Below are 18,673 nucleotides of genomic sequence, written 5' to 3'. Positions count from 1 at the left end.
AGTTATGATAATGATATTCAACCGACAAATAAGGCACAATCTTCGAAGACGCTGCATAGTTACCCCTAAGTTGTGACCCGCGATGAACGAAGATTTGTCTCACTGTTATCACTTGTAATTTTATTCTACCGTGATAGAAGGCAATAGAGAACCATTTAAGCTGATAGCTTTATTTAAATTTTGCCGAACGTGCCGGGTTTTCAATATTAAAGTTCGGACGTTGACAAGTTCATTCCCCTATACGAATGTGGTAGTTTTGTTTTAACAAGAGTGGGTAGCCTTCCATCTCCTCACTGCAGCTCTCCGAAACCAAATTCGTGTAACATTTCGTTGTCGTCCAAGCTCTTCTGAGCTTTCTCGTCTAGGTTTAGCGTTTGTTTAAGAATATATTCCACCGTATAGTTTAAAATTTTGATACAGGGGACTTTATTAACGAAGTCTACTGTTATAAATTTTCCGCTACAAAGAAGCAAAATAGCGCACAGTGTTTCTCTGTTCTCTGACAGCAAATTTTCGTTTTCTGATATAGTGGAACAATTTACTTATCTTTTGACAAACTATTTCTAAAAAGAATTGTTGAAAAGTAAGCCCAGTCATAAATGTCAATGTCCTCCCTTCACTGCGTTGAAAGGCGCTGACAATCGAGATGGCGCCACCAAGCGACAGCATTTCCACTGCAGTCGTATTTACTTTATTAAAATGTGGATTGGCATTTCCAGTCGTATTGAGTATATTGAAATGTGGATCTTGTACCGCGTAACTAACAAACGAATACATACATACGTACATACATAGGAGAATACATACATACATACATACATACATACATACATACATACATAGGAGAATACATACATACATACATACATACATAGTATTATAAATATATACATAGATGCGTAGCTACATACATTATTAAATCATACCAGTATACTGATGGCGCAAATTCAATAATGTAATTGGTCTCGAGTGAGAATAGCCGTGCTACATTAACGATATAGCACGGCTGGAACACGCGCGAGCTCACAGCCGGAGAAATCCTCATTTTGAAATCGAAATTTCCCATCAGAATTTCAATATATACTGTTATGACGTAATAATAGCAATAAACCACCTCAACAATAGGTATACCACTCAGTTTTACCATGGAGGTAGAAAGAGAGTCTCTCCTTCTACCTCCATGGTTTTACCAGTTACTCAAAAGACGCACTCGCTAATTCTCGTGCATATGTGTTGTGATCTGGTCAAATCTCGTGGAATACCGACCGTCACTGGGTGTGGTTTTTTTTTTTGCGTGTGATTAGCCTACAAGTAGAAAGGAACGGACACAAGTATCGCCAGAAGTCCTGTACACACAATGAATGGCAATGATTTATTGAAGGCTGTGATAAAACCACTTCGTACAAATTCAAATCTATGGTTCAACAACTCTGAATACTAAATTACAAAAACCTGAAAAATCTTTTGAGTGGTAAAAAATGCGATGATGTGACGATATCGATTTCAGACATGGCCTTGGTTGTCTTAGAGAAGGGGAAAACAATCAAATTCTGACATCAAGATATAATCATTAAACTGGTAAAGCAAGTAAACTTTAAAATGTCAGGAAACAACAAACACATGAAAAAACGATATTGAAGAATAATGAGTTGAAAAATTTGGTAACTTACTGATTGGCACTTATTGGCGAGAATTATTGGCACTTCAAAGCGGTGTGTCTAACGTTGAGGGGGTAAACTGTATCATGTGGTAGATGGCATACGCCCATGAGTTTTGTTTCCCCACAACGTGACACAAAACGAGACCAAATTACTTCAGAACAATAAATGAAGTACTCGGATATATTATTTTCGAACAAAACGGGGAAAATTGTGACCAAAAAGCACAGCCGCACAAATGTGTGTATGCATAGTCTATGCTTTATGTGCGGTATATATGCGTACAGTATTTGGATTTACTTTACTATAAGGTTACTCACTTTTAGAAATAGTGCGTTTGTATCTCAAGGATATATTGACGCAAACGTAAAGGTGTTCTTCGGAGCCTTAATACGCCGATCTGGCAGATGTACATCCGCATTTTGAAAAGGATTCTTTCACGTACCGATGACACTCTGATCAATGAAAGCCAGGAGAATGGTTGGAAACATTTTTACGTGAAAATTTCGATTTTCACCTGCATAGATGTTAAAAAACCTAAAATTCATGTTCAGAAAGCTCTAGCTTTCCAATAAACGTAAAATTAGATTTTTTTTTCAGTTTTGAATGCATTTTACACTTTGAAGAGGTGTAGGGCTAAGGCACCTAATTGCGTCAGGACTGTCCGTCCCAAGATATGTCGCACAGATTTCAAGACAAAAGAACAGATAAACTGTAAAGGAAAATGATAAATCTAAAGTGGAAAATGCAATAAATACATCACTGTATAAAACAGAATCTAAGAGTGGATAGCCTGTGAAAATACACATACTTCCAAATATAACAGTGTGTATTCTACGGTACATCGCAAAAAATAATATTTCAGAACTTTTAAGGTGTCCGCTGTTCTTGATAAAATGTGACATATTTCAAACTATGGCCATACAAAAGTACAATAAGCTCATTATTATCCGTCGATTTGTATGCTTATTGCGTCGGCAAGACGGGCCGGATATGTATGTAAGCCCACACTAATACGACGGAAGGCACGTCATGGGTGTTGTAAGTTCGGTGTACCGCAACTGTTGGGGCACAGCGCCGCCAAGTTTTAATTTTCTAAAGCATATTAAATACTGTGACCCTTTTTGGTTCGATGACCAAGTTTTCAAAATATTTCAAGTTGGGATCGTCACATATATATGGATGCTTCTGACATGACAGACGTAACTCCTTGCTATATGCATTTTTTGCGGAAATTTCATATCTTACCATCACCTTCAAAAATTCCAATTCCAAAAACAATTTGACAGTACTCTGAACAGACGTACAAGTTTACTCGGTATTACTGAGTCATTTCAGGTGTCAAGTTAAATATTAATTTACAAGGATTTTTTTCAGTAAAATAAATTATAAATATATAAATAAATAAAGAAATAAATAGATAAATACATGTGTACAACTTAACAACTGTACACTCGGTTTAAAATCTCAAACAGTTGTGTCGCAAGATGCTCTGTGAAGCCTTATAATAATGGTCAAGTCAACCACACGGCTGTGTACCAGAACACACTTTTCCTGATCTTGACGGACGTCCCCGGTTCTTTATGGCAAACCGTAAGTGTTGGTGTTGTCTTCGTGGCGACGTTTAAACGTTGCTAAACCATCGAACACGGTCAAAGGTCAAATGCCCTCGAACGTATTCATAAGTGATGAGAATCTCTGTCAGGTGAATACCATCCGAACGCTTGGGCGTCATGTCGACAAATTCTCCTTGTTCTCGGTCGACTTTCGTCTGGATTTCTTGGCGGGCACGAGACCTAGACCCGGGCCCGAGGTGCTGCTTGAACCGGCGACGGAGTGTCTGCGCATAGGACCGATGGCCGACGGCGACGCGAGTTTATGCGGCGAGCGGGGGAACTTCTCCATGGGAGCACTCAGCATGGCGTTCGGTGTTCTCGGCGACAGTACCTCCGATTCGAATTTTAGCAGCTGGTTCATGAAATTGAAATTTGGCGAAATCAGGCTTCTGCGACTTTTGACAAACTCGAAGGCTTCGTCGAGGCGGTAGTGAAGCGCCCTCATGAGATAGGCAAGGCATATTGTAGCGGACCGGCTGACTCCGGCATGACAGTGGACCAGCACGCGTCCATCGCGGACTTTCATCGAATCTGAAACGAGAAATTTTCCGGTTAAGTGGGTACAGTACGTTCACGATATGGTTTTTGTTAGAAACAGTCTAATAGTTACCTTGCGAGTAAGTTAATTCGCATATACAGTACTGTGTACATGCAAAAAAAAATACACAAAAATTACGCTGCAGTATCCAACATCACCGAAAAAATTTGGTCTGTTTCTAATTGAAATTTCTAATCTCGAAGGGAATATATTTCCCTTGAGTATGCATTCTATTAAATTTGGACCAATGAGAACTTTTAACGACAAATATGAGAAGCAGCTTGTAACACACATATTGTTGTAAATGTGACGTCATCGTCTTTGAAAGTGAAATATTGATCAGGGAATGTAGTTCGGGGATGACTTACATACACTACGATTAAAATTTTTAAATTCCCTTTGTTGCTATGAACCACAGCTTTAAAGAACCTGGTGATGTACACCTACCTATAAATTCGATGGCGTCCAGGAACCAAACGCTGATATTTGCGTTGTTGTTGTCGTCAACTGGTATACATTGTAGATGTAGTCTTCGGGAAAATAGTTCGGACAGTGGGTCGAGACGTTCAACAGGGCCGTTATCCCCAGCGCATCCAACATATCCTTTCGCGAGGAGTGGTACGAGCTTCCTAGGTACAGGAAAGGCAGGATCTCCACCGGCTGTCCCTGATCGCAGACGGGGGCGCTGTAACAGTCCGCCGTCAGCGCCGATGTTGGCGGCGACTGGATGAAGAACTGGGGGACTTTGTGTTCCTGAGATGCGCAGAGAGTCGGATACTCGATCGAAAATGATTCAAAGCCGCCTGGAAGAGAGTCACGATGACGTTAATTGACGCGAAAACATACAAAATCGAAAATGGCAAAAAACCTACTGCTACAATGACAACAGAATTGCAAAACAACAACAACAACGGCATTGTACTCAATGACCTTGAAACCACTTCAGTTACTTATATGGAATTTATTGAAGCAGGGGCTTAGGGTTTGCGTCTCCGCTGAAGACAAAACATAGCGTGTCTATATCTGACGTCTACAAAAACTGTCGATGACGCGCACGAATATGGTCAATAAAATCACTTCCTTTCTTTCAAAATAATATTTCAACATCCTTAAGTTTACTTTCTGCCACTATCGATCATGCAGCACGTCAGCGAAATTCCGATACACCTTATTTGTAAGTTGGGTAGCCGGGAGTGGCTTAATCGAAGCCCGAAAACAAACACACGCATCTTCAACAGCCTTGGGCTGGTCCTTTCGTGCTCTTTAAGAACTTGTTTATTACGTCACCACAACGCGTGATTTGCTGGATTTTGGTGTCTAGCGGAATTTGTCACGACCGAGGATCGAGTTGAGCCGGAAATGACAAAAGAGTCAGCCAGCTATAATTTCGGTGATGACACTAGTTGCGTGACGAATGACTGTATCTTAGAATTTGGATCGCTGCCAAGCTGTCACGTATAGTAATTGGTACAATCACAAACAGGATGCGAAGTACCGCGGGGATAATCCCTTTTTATGGGAGTAGGGGGAGTTCCAACTGTTGTTTTTAACATAGGATGATAAATCTTTTAAACCCTTTTCCTCATTCAATTTCAAGAAATCATCTCTTTTATATACAAAACCTGGTTCGATTGTATCTTTATTCCCCATCGTGGAACTTCCTTTTACAGTGGATTTCTGGACAAATCGTCTTCTTTTTTTTACCTACATGGTTTAATTAGTGTGTCTGTTTGATTTAGCTGTACTCATATACTAGTTCTTATGGCTATGACATCACGCCACGAATTAATATAATACGTCGTCGGTTTAAACAAAGTGCTTGTCTTCTTTCCAATGGGCCATTTCGAATCTATGCACCTTCGTGCAGGGCAAGCATGAGACCCAGCTGAACCGGACACAGAGTGTGTGGAGAACACAGAGACGCTAGAAAAACCTGCGAATTTTGACTACAATATCAAGTGGGCTGACAAGAGTGAATTTAGGATAAGATGCAGTCATCGATAATTACAAACTCTTCATTTTCGATTTTAGACTTCGAATGGGGATCTCATGGTACATTATTATAAAACTTTAATGACGCTCTCAGAACATATTGATTTCGTTCCGACTGACGAAATTCGACGGATGGTCGACTTTAGACAATGCCGACCTTGGCGGGGAGCAGTAATGTGTGTTTTTATTGGTAGCTGTGACGGAAATCGATAAGTACAAAAAAAACAGTTAACAACCTTCCCTTTCCTCGACAGGATTAACGATTTCTGCCATAAAACAAACTGCCACGATAAATAACGAAATAAAATTGAAACAAATGGCTCTTTCCCGCTTGTGTTCTGGATATCACCCGTTTGTTTAGACGAATAAAAATATCAATTTCTAGTAGTGATCAAAGCTGCCAGAGAGAGAGAGAGAGAGAGAGAGAGAGAGAGAGAGAGAGAGAGAGTACAAATACGGTAGGGTGCCCTTTGAAGATCACTTAAACCATATAAACATGCTCACTATTCAATAGATCATCATAGGGACAGATGTATAGTACCGAAAACCCCAGACGCGTAAAGTGGTAATTTTCAGAACAACGAACATCGTCGACCACCATTGAGTCACAATCATGTTATGATTAAAGCAAATTATGATGTCATACATTAAGTAGGCCTACATGACGCTAAAATTAAAACTGCGTGTACCCCTATTCTGTATTTTAGTTGTTGGGTTTGTTCACAGGCATATCACAACAGAAAATTTAACCCCATCAGATGGGTTTGACATTTTTACATGCATGCAATATGATTTATTACGTTTGCGACCATCGTTCCCATGTACCGAGAAAACAGCTATGGTAGTACGAATTTATTTATGATGCCAGAAAACCCATTCGCGCGGGGAGAGAGAGAGAGAGAGAGAGAGAGAGAGAGAGAGAGAGAGAGAGAGAGAGAGAGAGAGAGAGGGGGGGGGGTCGGGAGAGAGGAGTCAATCCACATGTTCATCTCTTGGCAAGTGCCTAATAATGCGACGGTGTACCACATATGTTGCAATTCGTGACTAATAGCCAAGTCATGGGCGCATTAAAAATGCGCCTACAGCCACACGGTGACGAATGGGGGTAATTTCCACCAAAATGAACCCGCCCTTATTAGGGATTTTCACCTGTGTCACACATGGTAGCACTGCTCTATCGCTACGCACAGCGTGTCTCTGCCACGCCACACTGCACTGACTCAAGTATTGTTGGTCACGTGAGGCTGTGCCCCGCGCACAGCGTAACGTGGCAAGATGTAGATCGCTATTGTGGTATAAGTGGGCACAGACTGCCCTGAATCGAAGACAAATTGTAGGAAAACATCTAAACTCAACGTATGATAACTGGTGATGTTTTTCTAGGCGTGAGCCGATCGATTATCGTTTTCCGTTGTCTAAAATGAATAAATACCCATCGTTCTGTATGAGTTAGCTGCGAAGTGCAATAGAACGGGCGAGGCAGATAGATCGACCTGTTATTAAATTTTAAAATGGGGGAGGGGAGAGGGGTAAGGGAGAAATTGAAGGAAGGAATTAAAGAGAGAAAGGCAGAGTTGTGAGCAAATTGAGAAAAATTGAGTACCAAAAGTCGTAATGGGACAGGATGAAAGATCTATCGTGACAATGTGGCTCGCGCAAACACAATAGGATTCAACGCTGCACTGCGGAACTATACATCAAACAGTGCAAATTGTATATCGACACACACGCACGCACAGACGGCATGGAAACGTACACGGCTCGCGATCTACTGCAGTTTTAATTGGCAATTAACGGACCATTTGGAATACCTCTCTGCCTTCGAGACCGGAAGAAATTTCTATAGGTCTCTTTTTTTTCAAATCGCTAATGATTTATGCGTAAAACCCTTCTGTTCCGATGTCGGCTCGTTCAGTAATTTATGTGCCCTTACTTCTATATTTCAGCAAAATCGACATATATTTTTTTTTCTTTTGTTTTCACGTGAACAGTCATCCTCACAGACACAGAAGAGTTCGTCTGCGCTAGTTTTATTGTAAGGTATCAGTGGCGCAGCTGACAACACTTCGAATCTAACCAATTACGAATAACACCAACCGGAGCTATTCCAATACCGAAAACAAACACAGGAAATATGTTTCTACGCTGAGTAGTAGAAAGCGGTCAATTTGCCAAAAGGTTACGGAGTTAATAATTTAAAATAAATCGAGGGATACTCCTTCCACGGGACTTGCCACGACAACCAGCAAATATTTGTGCGTCGTCGCGGAGGAGACGTCTAACCACCATTAATGAGAAGCGCCACGAATTTCTCAGCGCTACACACTCATTCAAACAAATTCGTCATTACATGACATATTTCTCTCCTTCCGGGGTAGTAATGACACTAAAGCCACCTCATTATGGAATAATCTAACAACCATTCAGTCCTTTTGTTAAAAGAAATAATTTGCATCCTGATTTGACCAAGGGCATGTATATATATATATATATATATATATATATATATATATATATATATATATATATATATATATATTATTTGTGTGTGTTGTATGATAGCAAGATAGTTTTGCGTTTGTTTAAGTCACCAATATCTCTGAAACTTTCTTTACAGTTTTTGTTTTGGACATATATATCTGTGTACGAAGTGACAAGTTCACTTTGCTCTGATCCGTTGGGAATGCCCCCTGGCGTCGGCATTATTTCTTCGCTTTTCTCCCTTCTAATCATTTCCCGGTGATTGAGGAGATGGAGACTGATTATAACCTCGCGACCTCACGTTCCCGCAGGAAAATCGAAAAAAAATATGAAAAAAACAAATATCATTTTCCTTCACCCTGAGCACGCAGCAGCATCGGATCTTGACCGTGACCGGTTATTGCAAACAGAGTCATACCATGTCATATCCGCCGACACGGTGTTCAGAGCTCGAGTACGTATACACGTAAAGGGGCTGATTCAAATACGACCTACGTATACTCGTATTACGGTGTTGTTTGATCACTTCGAATAAATTGACAGTACATTTGATACACACAATATCCCTTCCCCTCCCTGAATTCCGATAGAAATCGACGGATGTGTAAAAACAGTGGATAGAAATATTAATCAAGTTGACGACTAAAACAAAATAATCTTGAACCGTTCGGGAAAACTGTTACGGAAGCTAAGAAGGCAAAACATGGTTTAAACAACCACTTAAAGGCTTCAAAGTCAACCTTGACCGAAGTCCTTCTCAAACCCTATCCACAGGAATAATAGTCATGTAGCATATGAGATTTCATCGAGATGCCGCGTGGGCGGATCACGTGACGCAGACTGAACAGTATACGCTATTAAATTTGAGTTTCAGTGTTCATAAAATTGTATGGTCGGCATTGTGGTCAGTTGTACCAGTTATTAAACCGTATTCCTAAATCGATTATATTTTTTACCAAATAATCCATAATACATATGTGAAACTTAAATAACATATTATTACTTTGTACTTGAAGTAATTTGCATCACACAAACAGGCACACACTGACACACACAGACACAGACACACAGACACACACATATATATATATATATATATATATATATATATATATATATATATATATATATATATATATATTTATAACGCTCTGCTTTTTGCATTGAGCACTGTAATTTCCCTCGAGGACATCTGTATACTTCGAGATATATATATATATATATATATATATATATATATATATATATATATATATATTATATATATGTATGTACGTATGTATGTATGTATGTGTATCTGTGAGTGTGTCTGTGTGTGTATATTGATTGATTGATAGGGTGATCGATATATATATGAATAGATATGCCAAGTTCAAATTATTACTCGTACCAAATGTTGAGACTGTACAAGGGCGCTCTTCCATACGGTGATAATATAAAGAGTTAAGACTTCAGTGTTAGAGATAGAGAAAAGTAGTAACAGAGTGTTTGAATGTCGTTCGCTTTGTATAATACAAGGTAATAATTTGGATAATTACCAGTGATTGCAATTATCGTTCTTGGCCGCAAACAGGCAACGTGCAAGAACACAACCATCAGAAATGTTAAAAATTGGCGATCGACTATGGGATATACTTGAAACCCTCACAATGTATACCCGGAAATACAAGCAACTTATGCGGCGACACTCTTGTGCCAGCATTTCTGAACTATGCGGGTATGGGCCCCGCGCCGCGTGTTTGTTCGTTCACTCACCAGTTGCACGAGCGGGATTATGGAAGCGGCTGTGGAAAATACACCGTGTTCCTTGCAATCGGCTGACGAACACAGGAAACGGCGACTCGCTGGAAATGTCTAGGCGTGGATCATGTCTCGGTTGTAAAACCGTTCATGTCATTTTGTGCCTTAAACGACTCGAGGAAGTGAACCAGCTTTCATGGTGGAAATTATGAAAAGCGTTGCGCGACCAAACGTACGCTTGTTAAAATGGAAAAGTAATTAGCGATAAAAAAGCAGTGATTATGAACGAGACGAGGTTTTGTTTATTTCAGTATAACGTTTATTTCACTCGTCCATTTCTAAAAGTGACAATGTTGCGATGAATTTTACCGCCCCTAACTCAGACTGCTTCTGTGTTATCGGGTAATTTACATACAGTTGCAAATACCGACGATCTACTGAAATAACAAAATTATGAAAAGGAAAAAGCCGCATCGTCACACTGATTAAAACTGATGTGCACAATATTATGTTACAAACTACCGATAATTGCATTGGTTCCCCCCCCCCCGTGTATTCTGATCAATTTAATGAATTACAACAAAAATGGCATGATCTCACATAAAAAAACAAGCAAAAAGGAAGCCACGGCATATGAACGGAAATAAAACACGCCACGTGCTTTGTTTAAACCATGGGGCATTAGTTGAGAATTTTGATATAAAAATTAACACCGGAACAACAGACTTCCGATAGCCGTTGAGTGTAGTGTGAATGGACGGAGATTAACACGTATCAGCAGGCAGGGAGTCAATTCATCTTCGATATACGACACAGGTTTTTTTGTCACCCATTGTCAGCGACAACTTTCGATAAGTACTGATGTGTAGACGATGGAAAGCCCAACTCGACTGTGAAATATGCAAATTAGTTAAAATTGATATAATGTCCAGTTTGCTTGTGAATTTTTTTGTTGAAATGCTTGATATAGTTAATCTGACGGTACAATTATTCTCCGTTTGATAAACTTGAACTATCTTTACTCTTTATTTGATCCATTTCAATGCCAAGTCATTTAATCCTATTTTCAAAGTATAAATACAAGAATGTTCATTTTATTTTTGGAGTTTTTTTGCCCCCCCCCCCCCCAAAAAAAAAAGCTGAGAAAACTATTTGTTTGAAATATACATGTCAGTGAGACTTGGGAAACTGACATAGCGACTTACTTGCTTGCATGTTGATATCAAATATTGGACTTGTCAGAAGGTAAAAAATAATACTCTCTCGTCTATGGAATCAAATGTTATTGTCACGTGGTGGACGCATTTAGACCTACAAACAGTAACGAGCCACTGTTCAAATAGAAAATGCCTGACACAGGGGAGTGGCCTAATCACTGAGTTTTCCACAATATGTGCAATATGGAAGAAGCACAACGTAAATTAAACGTTTTTGCGGACGTTTTCACTATCACAAAAAAACACACGCCATTTTAGAATACACAAAGACAAAAAAATATATATTAAATGTTATTGTCTTCTTGATATTTTATACACATCAAAGAGTGAAATTGCTAGTCTCCGCGCAGTAAATATAACATATTAGACACGTGTCCGTCAGCGACGAAAAATCGCAAACGATGATTGGACGACATAATACGAGATTCCGTCACACCATGTTTCCATATTTTTCTTTCAGTGGCGCTTTCTCTAATTGGCACTTGGTGCGGAATGAATAGTTTTGGTTCAAATGTGTACATGAAACCAATTAAAGATTCTTGCGTGCATCAACGCTTGGCCGGTTACAGCCTAGCCCCGCACTCTGAGAACGGTTGTTATGGGTACACATCATGGTGGTGGTATGGTGATACGCCCCAATTTGAATACAAATCAGACTGCGTCGTACGCGCGCTCTCTCTCTCTCTGTTCATGTGTCATATTTTCATAAAACGCGGGAGAGTCTACACCATTGTTTTACGGGAGACAAGACATCGCGTGTAGTACTCAATACCAAGTCCGCTAGACATCTACTTTCCGTCGGTTCATGAGCTTCCGCGGGGAAGTGAAACACTTTAGTGTAGTGGCAACATCCGCAGAATCGAGAATGACACACTTTTAAAATCCAAGAAAAAAATGCTGGTGGGCTGATGAACAGCCTCGACTATTATGATAGCAATGCGACCTAATTCCGAGTTGACGATTAATCTCGCATACTTCCTGAAACTATAACAAATGTATGTAGTGAGCACATCATCTTGGGAAAGGCCCTGAGTGTATTTGCGTGGTCAGTCAAATATTTAAAAAACATATTTACCCTAGACTTACCTTGGAGGTAATAAAGGTCGGTCGAGAGCGATTCTTCGTGGAGAAGACTAGTTAAAATTAATTTTAAATTGCAGTCGCTGCCAAGCTGATCCCAGTCGTTCGTATCGTGGTCGTACGCAACTACCATCGAATAATCTCCGTTGATGAGTTTTTGGCGACTGTCCTTACAAGGTACAATATTTTCCAGAGCGACCGTTCCCTTGGCTCGGCGTTTCAGTATTGTAGGGCAGAGGACATTCTGTGCGCTGTCGATGTGATGCGCGTTGTAAACGAGAAACGATCGGCAATCAAGTAGTAAAACTGTGTCGATATTTTGCTGTAGAGCACTGGCGAGCGAAACGTTTGTTAGAGGATAAACAGTTTTTGTGTCGTTACTCATATCGGTGAATACCTGCCTCATAATGCAGTGGTCGCTGCACTTTTTTTGTTTTTAACTCCGACAGTCGAGGTAGTAAGATGCTAAAAATATTTCGCTTTTTCAACTAGTGACTAAGCCAATAAGTACTCCGTTCTCGATTCACGCGATCCCGTTACTCGTCAAATCATCGAACAAAGGTTCCCGCCTGACACCGCGAGTTGTGAATGAATGAAACAGTATGAATGGGCTTATCTGCTGCGCCTATAAATATTCATTTTCAGCCTTCCCACGCATCATCGGAAGTAATGACATTCCTCACTGACATAAAATAGTTCTTCTGAGAAGAGACATATGCTAGTTTCCTCGCTTTTTCTCACTCTAATTACTGGTATTCATCACTAATTTTATAACAACATCACAAAAAATAGTACAAAGGTATTTTTTTCGACGACTTATGCAGCACTGGCCACATAATCGTTCTGGCGTATTGATTTCTCATAATAACTGCCGTACGGCTTACTTCTTATACACGCATGACGTCACAAAGGAGGCTACTCACAACGTTATTCATATTTAAATTATTCGTCATCCGATTCATTCACAAAATGCTGTCAACGCATTAGCTGCAATAATTGTAGCCCTTGGTTGGTGGGGATGGGCTTCTGTCGTGCGGCTCGCGCCTTGCCCCAACCAGGGCTACAATTTCTTCCTATACCTGCTAGTGTAAAAGCTGCAGTGCGGATCTACACTGCATGGTCAAGGCACACACGGGGCCGCATTATTAGAGAATCTCGCCTTACCGTGTGCAAATTTCACTATAATCCTGCTCCCGGATAATGTTAGAGCCCTTGTAACTCCTATCGATGGTCAACTTTACTCCTTGCAGCTGAAAAATGACAGTTTAATGACTCTGGCGCGAAGTCAATTCGAACTGGACCGCCGTCGTTGAACTCTGTACCCAGCCGACTTGTACCATTACATTTTAGGGGTGGCCGACAGGTGTGAGGGAGCTGAATGAGCATGCTTACGGGTAGCCCTTCACTGCCTCCGGAGCCAAAGCCGGACACTCTTGCCATACTCGTAGGACTAGTTTATGGGATTGAAAGGGGTGGGTAATTTTCATGACAATATATAACTCTTGGTGAATAAGAGAGATACTTTTGCCGAAGTTCAACTACGCATTTTAATTAGTTCAATAAATCCTGTGCTCTATCTTCCGAACTTTCTCAAATATGTTACGTACTAGTTCAATAAATCCTACACGGGAACGGGTCATTTGAAGCAGTTTAGAACTTTGTGTCCATGTACATTGTTCAGAGGCGTGTGCCTAAGTTAAACTCCATATAACTAGTTCAACTTTCACAACTAAGTTCAACCATCCACCTCCATGGTACAACTACATTTACAAGATGCCGCTGTTGTTCAATGTGGAAAGAGTGGTTCCAAGCAAAATCTGTTAGACTAAAAAGGTCACAATGTGTGAAGTGGGGTGCCAAAACGGCATTCTTGTCCATGACGGCGTGACTTTGAACTTTTTTTTTAAATCGGATATTTTCCATCTAGTATCAAAGTTTGACATATCGACGATTTCGGGATTACTGTGAAATCGCCGATCGACACTGGACTCAGCACTCTGCGTCTGTGAAATCGCCTATACTTACAGAATATTTATCGGCAATTTCCGGACTCTAGACGATACTACAATGACTAGCCTTGTGCCACGGCACGCCGGGTCTGTGAAATCGCCGATATTTATTTATAGTTACTTATAGTGCAGCTTTGCCAAATACTTTGCTATTTGTATACAACACGTAGGTATTTTACTGTTCTTGTAGGGTCGTAGCATTTCTTAACTCATTACACAAACGCGGATTACATTCCTGGTTAATTTTCTCACAGGACATTTATGTAGTCTCGCTTCGAACCGTAGTGAACTTTACAGTGTGCATGATGAACTCAGTATGGAAATAGCCTAATATAGGAACGACTTCCTCCAATCTGATTAAAATCAGAAGTAGAGTACGGCGACGTCTTCTTATGCGTACGCGGTATTCTCTCGCTGTCGCGTAGTGAGAGCGACAGCGACTCGGAGAGAATACCGCGTACGCATAAGAAGACGTCGCCGTACTCTACACCTGATTTTAATCAGATGGACTTCCTCCATCCGTTTGCTCATGACTACTTCAATAATGCAGTGTTTATCAATTTAAAATTTCGGCATTTTCTTGTCTGTCAACATACATCTTAATGATGAAGTAGGCCGGGTTGTATGAGGATTTCTTTACATCATTTTCACATCTGTGCTTTTTCATGGATACATCTTTCTTTTTGTAACAAATTCCTTGTAATCAGCATGTTTTACATACATGCTTTGATATTGACCTCAGCAGTTTTTGAATAAATCTGATAAAATTTGAAGCACCGAAGTAGTAGTAGTCACAGTAGTAGTAGTATCTATTTAAAGCTTCCCATTTTTACACAAAGTTGAGAATGTTCAGACTAATTAAACTCATGTCATGATGAGTGTGGGGGAAAATGACATACATAACATGATCCGAAGTGGACCAAAAATGGACTCCTGAGATACACCGCACCAATCGACAAAACATGAGCGTGTACACCTAAATAGCTAACATTGACTTCTTCTGTAAGGTCTGATCGAAACCACTTCAGTGACAAATCAGAAAACATGTACACAGAAAGTTCGCTTAGCAAAATGTTATGATCAACGATGAAAAAAATCTTTAAGTATATCTAAAAACAATTATCTTCATCTATATTCTGTAAAAGTATAGACCCTGGTCAGTTAACTTGACTAAAGCAATGTACAAGAGTGATGTTGTCTGATGATTGTGAGTTGTAACAAAAAAGATTAAATGCATAAAACTGTAAAACTAATATAAACATGTTTTTCTAGTATTTTAGATAGAACTGGTAGAAGGGAGATAGGCCTATAGTTGTTAACATCACTTTTAGAGCCTCCCTTATGAATCGGAACTATTTCATCACATTTGAAACAGTCGGAAAATGTACCACTATAAGCTTCAAGATTAAAAAGAGTTGCGAATATTTGTCAGACATTTCACCACTTTACAGCTCTGGCCAAGCGCTAGTCTGGCTCGAACTTCGCTACTAGATGATACTAGAGTTTGTTAATTAGGCGGGTAAATATCCGATATATATCGAAGATTTTATAGCCTTAGAGATCCATATCGTATAGTATATTAGCCGTAAATATCGATTGGATATTTTATAATTATATCGCGGTGTCCTCTTGTTGTCAGAGCATCTGTATAAAATGGCAAAGACGAGACGACAGACTTTGCATGGCGTGAATATCTCTTTCACTTCTCAGGAAATAAAGATGGCAAGTTCTTCAATGGTCACTGGTCTCTCTTTGCTTTCAGCGATAGTGGTATTCTAGCAGTAATTGAAAAGGAGCAAACAGTCCTATGACCTTTTTCAATCCTCCGAAAAGATAGCGTTAAAATAACAACAACTATACTGCCACTAGCGCGCTACTGTACTGCTGGTGTCACCGTTTTCATTAGTCCCTCACACCTATCGGCCACCCCTAAAATGTAATGGTACAAGTCGGCTGGGTACAGAGTTCAACGACGGCGGTCCAGTTCGAATTGACTTCGCGCCAGAGTCATTAAACTGTAATTTTCAGCTGCAAGGAGTAAAGTTGACCATCGATAGGAGTTACAAGGGCTCTAACATTATCCGGGAGCAGGATTATAGTGAAATTTGCACACGGTAAGGCGAGATTCTCTAATAATGCGGCCCCGTGTGTGCCTTGACCATGCAGTGTAGATCCGCACTGCAGCTTTACACTAGCAGGTATAGGAAGAAATTGTAGCCCTGGTTGGGGCAAGGCGCGAGCCGCACGACAGAAGCCCAATCCCACCAACCAAGGCTACAATTATTGCAGCTGTCAACGCATCGGACTCATTCATGCTTTGTTCTCTGTTTTCCTTGTACGGTAATTTCAAATTCATGATTCTGAGCGGGTTTCATGTTTCTCACTCAAGAATTTTATCGTAAAATCAAAATCGACTTCAAGATCACCTAGGCGCATTCCCGTCGCCTACGATATTCCAGGATAGATAATAAAAGGTATATTTGAACTTCGCTTGGGGAAAGTCAAATTCAACGGAAAGTGGGAAACCGTGGGATTGTGTCACCAACTGAATATAGACATGATTCCGACTTTACCGTCAACAACACTGTTATGTTAAGTCGGAAGTTATCTTCACTTTTACAATTAATGTTGATGATATGGATAGCGACATGTCAGATCGCGCCGAACCTACATCGGAAGTGACCGAATTCCTTCCGATCGGGAAGATCACATCAATTTTCTTGGTATGTCCATGGATGTAGTAGCGGCCTCAATTGTATACGTCCATGCACGGAGGGACCGTGGTCCATGGATGTAGTTCACACCAGTCTTTAAAATCACTGGTTGTGCTTATTGGCAGTCTGGCGAATAAAAAGTGATTAGGCCTATATAAACATATACAATGTACAATTGATATAAGCTTAATGTTTAATATTTCGAACCCAGCAGCGTGATCGATAAGTGGCCGCTATGGGCAATCAGCGAAAACGAGCAAGCGGTAAAACAAAAATCTTGGAATTTTCAGACCGAGCTAACAATGCGTCTCAAGGTCAACGTGAATTAGGCACCCTCCCGCTTCCACCTCCACGTCTGAACGTAGGTGTCTGAGGGATGTGTCGGACTGATATAGACTTGAAGAAATGTTGTGTCGGAGAAAACTCATACCTGACAATTGAAACGGTACAATATTGGGTGTACAGATACGCAACGGTTAGCATATAGGGAAATTCCCCAACCGACGCCCATCCCCTCTGAACTCCACACATTGATGGTATCTGTATACATGTAATATACCACATGCACACACAGGAGCGTCGGCCAAACATGTAGCCTACACTCGGGAAAACATTTCTCGTAATCAAATATTTTATTAGATTCAGAAATTTAATGTTTTGAGATGTGAACTTTATAAACATATGGTTCGTAAACGAGATAACTGATCGATATTTAGCATCCGTAGATCCTTTCACGCTCCAATCATATAATTTACTATTATTCGATGAAAGGCAGAAACTAAACATTGATATGATTTCTATATTATCTTGTATTTGTATATCTAAGCTTATGTGTTGTATCGGTTGCATACAGTTGCAAGGCATTCGGCGAGCAACATGTATTACCATTATCACGTTTACTGTAGTTTGCCTTTGTTTTTTGAATGTTACACACACACGAAAACACAATCACAGTTGGCAAAATGTTGGCAACAAAAGAAATAGCGACGAATTTCACCCCACACGATCTGCGCGTATCAAAGCAGACATGAACAATAAACGGAAGTACTTTTGAATCGTTTACCCGCGCCTTTCTTGTATACTCCTACGCCCGCTAAAAACGAATGTCGTTTCGAAATCGGGAATTTCCACGTCTGCTGACCAACTCGAGTGAAACAATATACCCTGTTCACTGATCGGGCATCATTGTGTTGACCTACTTTCTCGCAAACAAAGTGCTGCGGAAATCGGAGTGGGGATTGTGTGGGTTTCTTCTGTAAACTCCAGCAAACGGGTAAATACCGTCTTAGATATACAAGGAGTGCCGTAAACTAAATGGGTTCCGTTCCGAAGACAAACTGTAAAACGGAACGTAAAGTGTACAGGCGCGGCACATGTTGTCAGGTCCAATTATTAAACAGATTAATTTCAGGGAAAGACATATCGGTAGAATTTTGGAGCGTGATTCTGTCAATATTCAGCGATTTCACTACTTTGAATTGAATACTCTGTATTTTTAGTTGCGGTACCAAATATCAGTGTAAAATACCGCTTACTTCTGTGTGGTTATGACGAGTTTAGCATGCATGTGGCACCGAGAGGGAATTCACCTACCTCGATGTGGCATAAATCTATCAATTTCAAAGTGT

General features: G+C 40.3%; 1 protein-coding gene across 1 annotated transcript; it reads right to left on the bottom strand.

Moving 5' to 3' along the window:
* Positions 1-1,344: 1,344 nt before the first annotated feature.
* Positions 1,345-12,934, bottom strand: LOC139120233 (dual specificity protein phosphatase 1-like). Its single transcript, XM_070684454.1, is given in 4 exon segments — positions 1,345-3,805; positions 4,260-4,328; positions 4,331-4,615; positions 12,329-12,934. Coding segments are annotated over 4 exon segments (1,170 nt in total). The 5' UTR covers positions 12,729-12,934; the 3' UTR covers positions 1,345-3,389.
* Between the last annotated feature and the right edge of the window lie 5,739 nt (positions 12,935-18,673).

Source organism: Ptychodera flava, chromosome 20 (assembly GCF_041260155.1).
Source record: "Ptychodera flava strain L36383 chromosome 20, AS_Pfla_20210202, whole genome shotgun sequence".
NCBI lineage: Eukaryota > Metazoa > Hemichordata > Enteropneusta > Ptychoderidae > Ptychodera > Ptychodera flava.
The sequence above is the reverse complement of the archived record's forward strand: the minus strand, read 5'-3'. Positions and strand labels throughout refer to the sequence as shown.